The sequence below is a fragment of the Mastomys coucha genome, unplaced genomic scaffold, assembly GCF_008632895.1.
Source record: "Mastomys coucha isolate ucsf_1 unplaced genomic scaffold, UCSF_Mcou_1 pScaffold15, whole genome shotgun sequence".
Lineage (NCBI taxonomy): Eukaryota > Metazoa > Chordata > Mammalia > Rodentia > Muridae > Mastomys > Mastomys coucha.
In genome coordinates this window covers 13,559,524-13,569,358 of record NW_022196897.1, presented here as the reverse complement: position 1 = coordinate 13,569,358, position 9,835 = coordinate 13,559,524, and the positions used below count along the sequence as shown (strand labels likewise).

Genomic DNA, 9,835 nt, shown 5'->3' with positions numbered 1-9,835 from the left:
TTATACCTGACTGTCCTGGAACTGGCTCATAGACTAGGCTGGCCTGGAATTCCTCAGAGATTTGCCTGCCTTTTCCCCTTGGGATTAAAGGTGTGCACCCCATCACTTAGCTATTTTCCTACCTTTATGTGAGACCTGGGGATTGAACTTAGGTTGTTGAGCTTGCAGGGCTAGGCCTTCATCATTGAGCTGCCATGTGGACCCAGAACACAGATATTTCTAAAAGGTGATTCCACAGTTCATTTTGCTTCTCTTTGCCTGCTCTCATGCCTTGTACATGTTAGACAAGCGCTCCACCACTAAACTCTAGTTGTAGCCCCGCTGTTTACTTTAGGACTCCAGTCTTGAACTCTCATATGATCTATGTTGTAAATGCAGAGTCTGGAGACTTTCCATGTTTTCTTTCTCCTTTTAGTGTCACCTATGAAACTTACTGTCTTTTAAAAATCTCTTAACCTTGCTTCCTTTATCACCAACCCTTTCACATAGAGTTTCAGTTCAGAACTGTGTATCTACACATACACCCTTGTGAGTACAATATGCATGCCATAACAGTCTGCCTGTCTGTATGTACTAGATATCTGCCTGAAGGAGGTGCCATCGATGGCTGACAGCCTGTATAACATCCGACTTCTGAGGGAGTTTTCCAACGAGCATCTGAACAAGTGTTTCTATCTCACCCTGGAGGATATGCTGTATGCTCCCCTAGTGCTGAAGGTAAGCCTACCATCAGACACACACATAAAGCCAGCTGCCTTTGAGCAGGTACTTACTGGGCCTGGGTTGCTGTGTTTTGTTTTGTTTTAGCCGAACGTTATGGTTTTTATCGCTGAGCTCTTCTGGTGGTTTGAGAACGTCAAACCAGATTTTGTTCAGCCCCGAGATATTCAAGAACTGAAGGATGGTGAGTAACAACTGAATGGTCATAGCCATTTTCTTTAGAGCTCAAAGGGTTGAGTCAGCCTATCTGTCTGTGAAAACCAAGGTGGTCTGTGGGTCAGTGCTTCGGCAGACCTGAAGTCCAGGCTTGCCTTTTCTGTCTGTCTGTTGGAAAACAGACAGACAGTCTGTGTTGTTTTTAAATGTTGTGTTTATAAGTCAGTCTAGAGCCTCACCTGTTAAACCAATTTTGAGAAGTTTGGTTTCAAGTAAGTGTTGAATAGTTTTCATGGTTCTAAAAGCTATAGGCCCTCTGTTTTTTTGCTGACATTATAATTATAAATAATAGACATTTATATAAAATTGCTATTTCTGTAGCTAAAACAGTGCTACAGCAGAAGAGCAGCCGACCTCCTGTCCCAATCTCCAATGCAACCAAGCGCAGCTTCCTGGGTAGCCCTGCTGCCATGAGCCCTGCTGACCTGCCACCACCCACCCAGCCTCTCACTGAAGGCAGTCATCGGTACCACCTCCACTCAGAAGAACCTGAATGTCTGTAAGTCTGTCGCTCATTCTGCTTTCATGTCAAGTTTACCACCCTCTTTCCTTTTATATGATAGCCTGAGAAATGGAAACTCTCTCGTAAGTAAGTAATGCAGAGAGTACCCGACTAGCTCCTGTTGCTCGCTGTCTGTCCTCCTGCCTCTTCCCAGGGCACTTAGTCTCAGAGGCCCAGAGTCTGTAAGTCTTAGTTGCAATTAAAAAGTTGCATTCTTAAAGAAGAGTATTTATGTAATTCAATTAATTAATACAGTTTAAACACATTAAATTGTAGAACAGAAAAGAGATTTCTCCGTTGTCTCTTCACAGTGAGTTACAGTTTCACAGATGATCTAATGAGGAGGAGGCTGAAGGAACAGTCAGACTGGCTGTGAATGTAGTCTGATAGCCGTGAGGAATGAAGGCTGCTCACCTGTAAGCAGTGCTGCTTCATTGGCCTCAGTGAGCAGTGGCTGGTGACACAGTAAATGGAGCTGCTGGAGAGTGGGTTTTGAGAACTGATTTATACAACCATGTCAGTGGGCTGAGGGTGAGATGAAAGAGCTCTCCTGGGAGAGAGCTTGAGCCTCCTGTGTGGGAGGAGGCCTGTGTATGTTCCACCTGAGAGAATATTTTAAAACAGAAACATAGTTTTAGAATGTGGAGGTTGAGTTGAGATTTAAGGTTAAAACGATACTCAGAAGTGATTTTTGAATAGCACATGCAGCTGAGTGGCTAGTTAGACACATGTTGGAAAGGACCTCAGCTTTCTCATGTTGAAACTAAAGATGCTAGAGGTTGGGCCAGGAGGAGATGTTCAGGGACCCAAAAAGCAAGTCAGGTGGCACTGTGAGTGTTTAAGGGCTGAGATCCACTGACAGGATCCGATCCTTGGAGCAGAAGGGAAAGCTGTGTGTGGCTCAGAGCCCATGGGTACAGATGCTGGCTGAGGATGACAGCATCACAAGGGCAGAGCTATACAGCCACATGTGCCTTATGTGGGTACCTGGGCATTCTTGCTGGCAGTCCTTACATCCAGTCCTTGTGCTGGTTCTTTATGGTCAGATCCAGTACATGCTGTGGGGGGATGGGAGTGGGCAGGGGAGAGGGTGCGTGAATGTGCTCTGTGTTATATCTCCCTTCCCCTCCCTCTAGCTCTTGGAACTTGGTTGAAGCAGCATTGGCATCACATGTGCACTGACTGGCTCGGTGACCTTTTCTACCTAACAGTGGCTGTGAAGATTTTCTCATTCACCAAACTCTTCCCTTGAATAGCTTGAATAGCTTGGCACTGCTGCATATTCTGATTCTATTCTGTTTGAGTTCTCTGGTCCTTTGTGCTGTGGGTGGCTGTAGGTTATATAGACTTTCTCTTTTCCTGCCTTCTGCTGGACTCCTGGATTCCCTTCTACCCCTCTGTGCAGCTTCTCCCCTTTTATCTCCCTCTCTTCCTAGTGTCTCCTCTTCCCTTGAAGGACTGCCTCCTGTCTTTATTCCTTTGGGGTGAACTTTAATAGCTATAGCCCAGGGTTGAATGCCTTTGTGATTCCTGGCCAGACTTTATTACTGTCTGTTGGTCAAATTCTTCCCCAAAGTAAAATAGCAAAATAGCTGCCCTGTACTGTGAGTGTGCTCTTCCTGATGGGAAGCTAGTGCCAGCCCCCATGGTTGGGTGTCAGGCTAATGCAGCTGCATTGAACCATGTCTGCCTGGTCTCATGTAAAGTGGTTGTCCTTATGGCCAGAGCCTTGAGCCCTATATTCAAAGAGGCAAAAAGGTGTGAATAATTGTAGATTTTTGTAGCTGTTTCCATACTGTCCTCTAATATGTGAGTGTTGTCTCCCAGCTTTGTGGGAGTGCCCTGCTTGTCCATGCTCAGGTTACATTCAGCAGTTTCAGTCAGTTTGATAGAGTGGTACCATCTTTGTGGTCTTTTAAGTTTTTTTATTTTTGTGTTTTTGAGACAGGGTATTACTAAATAGCCTCAGATGGCCTAGAACTTGCTATGTAGACCAGGCTGGCCTTGAACTCAGAGATCCATCTGCCTCTGCCTCCCAAGTGCCAGGATTAATGGTGTGAGCCACTACTGCTTGGTTTGTGAGTGTGACATTTTCATACATATATATCATGCCCATATATTCTTACCCAGTTGGTCTCCTTTGTGGTAGTCACTTGGGACTTTGTGTCATACACTACAACCAGAAGTTGTATGATTTGTGTTTGAAGCTTTGGGATTTGTGAGTGTTGGTGTGTTTGTACACATGTATGCCCCCTGTGTGTGGGGGCCAGAGGTTGGATGTCTTCCTTGATCACAGTCCACCTTATATTTTGAGATAAATAAGGTCTCTCATTGAGCCCAGAGCTCAGTGATTTGGCTAGACTAGCTAGTCAGCAATCTTTGCCAATGTAGTGACTACAAATATATATGTATTGCTCTGCCTGGCCTTTTAATCTGGGTGCTGGCAACTTAGGTCCACCTTATATTTGCATAGCAAACCCTTTACCAACTGAGCTATCTCCTCAGTTCCAATTTGGGGATTTTTATCTCAAATTCAAAATTTTATTGGTTTTCTTTTGGTTTAGTTTTATGGAAAGACTTTACCCAGAGAAACCTGCTGATGCTGACTGCTCTCAACTTGGTACAAGTTTTTTTTTTTTTCCAGACAGAGTTTCTCTGTGTAGTCCTGGCTGTCCTGGAACTCTGTAGACCAGGCTGGCCTCAAACTCAGAAATCCACCTGCCTCTGCCTCCCAAGTGCTGGGACTAAAGGCATGAGCCACCACTGCCTGTCCTTTGGTACAAGTTTTTAATAGTCTCTTTCAGTTATATGCTTTTGCTTTATTACTTTTACACTTATTGATTCTGTGTGTGTGTGTGTGTGTGTGTGTGTGTGTGTGTGTGTGTGTGTGTGTATTTATGGTTACACATGTGCCACAGTGCCTATGGAAGTCAGAAGACAACTTGCAGGAGTAAGCCCTCTCCCCCAGCACGTGGGCCTAGGCTGTCAGGTCTGCCAGCCAGTGTGCTCTCCTGAGCCATCTTGCTATCCTTCGCCTTTGCTTTTGAACTTGAAGTTTGATTAAACTCATTATTTTTTTTCTGAATTATTTTTATTTAGTGGGAAAGGAGCATCCACATTCAGTCCGTCCCATCCTTTGTTGCCACTGAGACAGAAACAGCAAAAAGTGTCACAGGCAGAGGAAATCCCCGGTGAGAGCATGATTCTTTTCCCTTTTTTTTTTTTTTTTTTTAACTTTTTCTTTTCATGGTTAGTAAAATAATATTCCTCAAAATTAAATGACCTTATTCTAATGTACCCATTTTAGTTATGAATAGCGGGATAAATTTTAATTTGTATTGATACAGCTCAGAATTTATGGTCTTGTGATATAAGTGTCATTTCAACTCTGGTAAGTTCTGTGCTGCATGCACAGAGTGGCAGGTGTCCCAGACATTCTGCACTGGTTACTGTGCTGTAACACTGCTCTTCATGTATTGGAGCTACTGGAAGTTATACTGTTGTGGGCACCCATTTTCCTGAGTGGTGTAATAGTGGGCTGAGTTAGGATTATTATTACCCAGAAAAATGGCTATTACACTGAAAGAACTTCAAATGGTACAGAGTTGGTTACTTAACACTGAATGTTTCTTCTAAACTACAGATCAGCGACACAGATCAAATTCTTTAACTCGGGCTGATGGTCAGCCACGAGGTGCAGCAGTAGCATGGCCAGATAAAAAAAACAGGCAAGTAACTGAACTGTTTCTGTTCGGGTGCGCGTTAAACTAAGCAGTAAGTAGTTCTCCAGATGTGTTCCAGGGAGCTGGCAGCTAGTGATACCACAGCAATGCCAGCATGCACTAGCATAGTGACTGTATGATGTATACAGCCATAGAGGGGCCGTAAGGGTCTGGCTGCTGTCCGAGAGGTATGAAACAGCAGCAGTGCCACCTATGCTATAGGTGCTTTTGTTTTTCATGGTTCCTGTGGTGATTTTTATTCAAGGTTTAAAAAATATCTGAACTGTCATTTGTAGTGTGCTAAATATAGATAATGAAGGGTCATCGAGGCCTTGGTTACTTTAAAGGGTGTATAAAGGAGTGCTGAGGCAATGTGCTTTTGAGTCATTCACTACAAGTTGCCTCTGCAGCTCTTTTGTCCTAGAGCGTTTATATAAGGCTACTTCATGTAAGCCTGGTACTCTTTTTTTTTTCCATATTTTGAGCTCTTCTCCTTCAGGCTGCTGAACAGTGAGTTGATTTCTCTTCTTATTTCAGGCCTGTGTCACAGCCAACATCATTTGCTCTCCATCATGCTGCAAGTTGTGATGTGGATCCCAGTTCTGGTGACAGTGTCAGCTTAGCCCGCTCTATCAGCAAAGATAGCTTGGCATCTAACATTATCCACCTGACCCCACAGAACCAACCCCATCCTTCAGCTGGAAAGCCCAATGGGAAAAGCCTCCTGAGCAATGTCAACATTGAGGATGATGAGGAGGAGCTTGTAGCCATCATCAGGACAGATGTGTCTCCTCATTCTCCAGAGATTCCCAGGACCTCACCTCAGCCCCCAGGCCTGGTAGCAAGTATCAGGTCTCCCCAGAGACAGGCAGACACTTTGGAGACTAAGCCTGACAGTTTTTACTTAGAGCCCCTGATGCCAGCAGTACTCCGGCCAGCCAAAGAGAAGCAGATTATCACTAAAGAAGATGAGCGTGGAGAAGGGAGGCCAAGGACCATCATGGCCAAGAGGCCTAGTGAGGGCTCCCAGCCTATAGTACGGAAAAAAGTGACTGGTAATCATGGCAGTCGTGATCTGAACAGAACTTTCACCCCAATTCCTTGTTCAGAATTTGCTGCGAGCATTGATCTCGCAGAGGTAGGCCCACAGTCAGCAGAAGCTCCAGGGGAAGCACAGCCTCTGGCCTTGGGTAGATTTGATCCATTACCTCAGGGGCAGGCTGCTGATGGTTTCTTTCTCCATGTAGGCAGGGCTGAGGAAGATGAGGGGAGGTGGTACGTTGGTTCACAGAGTCCTAGCTCCCACGACTCAGAACCCTGGACCATCTTGAGGCAAGACTCGGACTCTGATGTGGTGGACGTAGAGGATACAGAGCAGGATTTTATTGGTGAGGACCATCCTGTGGTTATCCCCAGATATGCTGGTGAGGAAGAGTCAGCCAAACTGCAGGAGGATATGAAAGTGAAGGAACACGAAGACAAGGATGATGCCAGTGGCCGCTCAAGCCCTTGTCTGAGCACAACTTCTCAGCTCAGCAGCATGTCCATGGCAAGTGGAAGTGTAAAGATGACCAGTTTTGCTGAAAGGAAGCTCCAGCGGCTCAACAGCTGTGAGACCAAGTCCAGCACCAGCAGCTCCCAGAAGACCACCCCTGATGCATCCGAAAGCTGCCCAGCCCCTCTGACAACATGGCGCCAGAAGAGGGAGCAGAGCCCAGGCAGGCACAGTAAGGACCCTGCCAGCTTGTTGGCTTCTGAGCTGGTGCAGCTACACATGCAGCTGGAAGAAAAGCGCAGAGCGATTGAAGCCCAGAAGAAAAAGATGGAGGCGCTGTCTGCACGGCAGCGTCTGAAGCTAGGCAAGGCAGCCTTTCTGCATGTGGTAAAGAAAGGGAAGGCTGATGGTGCCCCACAGCCACTGAGACCCGAACACTTCACGAAGGAATTCATGCAGCACAATGGGGAGGACTTGGATGATAGCACTTGTAAAACTGAAGGGTTCCTTGTCAAAGAAGAGCAGAGAGATCCCAGTGACTCTCAGGATGTGGCACTTGTCCATCTACATAAACCCAGGGATGCAGCTACTCTGCATGATGGAGAGAAGCACAGAGTGATTTCTGCTGCTCTCCTAGAGGACAGTGTTAGTGAGGTAGATGTAAATGAGTGTGACCTGTCCATTGAGAAGCTTAATGAGACCATCAGTACACTGCAGCAGGCTATACTGAAGATCTCCCAGCAGCAAGAGCAGCTTCTCATGAAGTCCCCCACAGTGCCAACACCAGGCACTAAAAATAACTGCCAGGACCAAAAAGTAAAGGCCCCAGTTCACTTTGTTGAGCCACTCTCTCCAACTGGTGTACCTGGCCACCGCAAACCCCCACGGCTTGGCCAGGGACGGAATTCCCGCTCAGGAAGGCCAGCTGAACTGAAGGTTCCAAAAGACAGGCAGCAGGGTTGTTCTCGGAGCAAAACCCCAACACCCAGTGTGGAGACACTTCCACATTCGAGATCTTTACCCCCAAGCACCCATCCACGGTCACCCTCTGACCCAGGTGGGGAACTCCCTGAGAAGTGTCTCTTTGACAGTTATAGGCTCCATGATGAGAGTAACCATCGGACATTTGTTCTGTCCTCTTGCAAAGATGCAAATGTTGTATCAGAACAGATGAACTTTAAAGAGGGTCTAGATACAAGTGTAAAAGAGGCAGGGCTGAGCTCCTCTGTCATCATAGGCAAAGAACACACTCCGATGGAAGAGCCACTGAGGAGCAAGGCCAGCCTCATTGAAGTGGACCTCTCTGACCTGAAGGCCCCTGATGAGGATGGAGAGGTGGTTGGCCATGAGAGCTCGGTGGAGCTTGGTGGAGATAGTGACCAGAAGCCTGGGGTTGGTTTCTTCTTCAAGGTAAGTTGGAAGTGTGTTGAAGTGTAGTCATATTGCCTTAGTTGTAAGGATTTCTCATGAACTTCTGTTCTAAGCAGGTTCCATAAAAAGCCAGAGAAGAAACATGTCTGACTTTGTGGGCTACAGAAGCCTCCATTCTGAGGATGTACCCAACCAGATGTAGTCACAGGCAGTACATCCTAGAACCTGATAATTTTCATGACTCATATTTTTGGATGATTTTTTGGTCATTGAAAAATGTAAAAAGTGTTCAGAACTCTAATGCTGTACAAAGACATCCAAGCCAGATAATGGCCTGTATGCTTCAATTTACCAAGCCCTGATATGGAAACCTGGCAGCAGAGAAGCTTTGAAATGTCTTTGTTTCTCTGCCCTGCACTTCTTTCTCAGAGATGATAAGAAGTATGGCCTCTAGGGTTTCTTTTCTTCTTGATTATATCTGTTTTCTCCTGACCACATGGTACAGTCTCAACCCTATAAGATTTATTGACATTTGTAGTGTGTGTGTGTGTGTGTGTGTGTGTGTGTGTGTGTGTGTGTAAGCCTGAGACTGATAATGGGTGCCTTACTTTATTGCTCTTCACCTTATGTATTAGACAAGAGTGGATGGGTTCAGGGTGATGTGGCCATAGATCACCTTCTATAGGAAGCAAGGTGTCCTGTAGAACCCGGAGTTTACCATTTCAGTTATCGCGGCAAGCAAGTTTGTTCCACAGATTCCCTGTCTCTACTTTTCATATACTGGGGTTACACAAGGCTGTGTTTCCTACCTAGCTTTTTGTCGATTCTGGGGATCTGAACTCAGGTCCTTATGCTTACCTGGCAGATATTTTCTCTGCTGAGCCACATCCTCTTTCCCAGTTATACTTTGTATGGTATGATTGCAGTCACATGGTGTTAGCTGAGGTGTGGAGAAATGTGTGGCTTTGTAGGGAAACTGAATTTGGTGCAGGGCATGTGAAGGTCATCTAACAGGCTATTTTGGTGGCGTAGACTTTTTTTTCCATTTGTGTCACAGGGCATGTGCATATGATACGCTTATTAATGAAAAAGAATCAGAACTGGGCATGGTGGTGCATACCTTTGGCAAGCCGAGGCAGACATATCTCCAAACCTGGTGGCCAGGTTGGTCTGCAAAGAGTTCTCGGATATCCAGGGCTAACTCCATAGCCTCTGTCTTACTCCCTCTTCCAGAGAAGTCACATTTTCTTTCTTTCTTTTTTTTTTTTTTTTCCAAGACAGAGTTTCTCTGTGTAGATTTGGCTGTCCTGTTACTCACTCTGTAGACCAGGCTGGCTTCGAACTCAGAAATCCACCTGCCTCTGCTTTCCAAGTGCTGGGATTAAAGGCGTGTGCCACCACCGCCCTGCTGAAGTCAGATTTTCTAAGTGTATGTTAAGGTCCATACTTGGTCAGGGTAAGCCTAGGTTGGATAGTTTAAGGAGTTCCTTGCACTGTCACTGATTGTGAAGTAATGGGCTTTGTAGGATGAACAGAAGGCAGAAGATGAGCTTGCTAAGAAGCGGGCAGCCTTCCTTCTGAAACAGCAGCGCAAGGCTGAAGAGGCTCGTGCACGCAAGCAGCAGCTAGAGGCAGAAGTGGAGCTCAAGCGAGATGAAGCCCGGTAAGGTCTTCCTCAGCAGCCTCCATCTGTCCGTGCCCAGTTGGGCAGCCTAGATGTAGATGGTAGACAGGGCCAGGCTGGCACATCACAGGGGCTAGCATGTCACAGCTCTTCATTCCCTCCTCATTCCTGCTGTTGGACCTTGG

General features: G+C 46.2%; 1 protein-coding gene across 6 annotated transcripts in view; it reads left to right on the top strand.

Annotated features, from left to right (window-relative positions):
* Positions 1-9,835, top strand: part of Camsap1 (calmodulin regulated spectrin associated protein 1) — a 63,444-nt gene that overhangs the window by 41,450 nt on the left and 12,159 nt on the right. For all 6 annotated transcript variants that reach the window (XM_031369382.1, XM_031369381.1, XM_031369387.1 and 3 more), the window contains 7 exons: positions 578-717; positions 808-904; positions 1,258-1,435; positions 4,538-4,629; positions 5,082-5,166; positions 5,698-8,065; positions 9,553-9,689. In XM_031369382.1, coding sequence (XP_031225242.1) covers positions 578-717; positions 808-904; positions 1,258-1,435; positions 4,538-4,629; positions 5,082-5,166; positions 5,698-8,065; positions 9,553-9,689 — 3,097 coding nt within the window. The remainder of the gene's footprint in view (positions 1-577; positions 718-807; positions 905-1,257; positions 1,436-4,537; positions 4,630-5,081; positions 5,167-5,697; positions 8,066-9,552; positions 9,690-9,835) is intronic.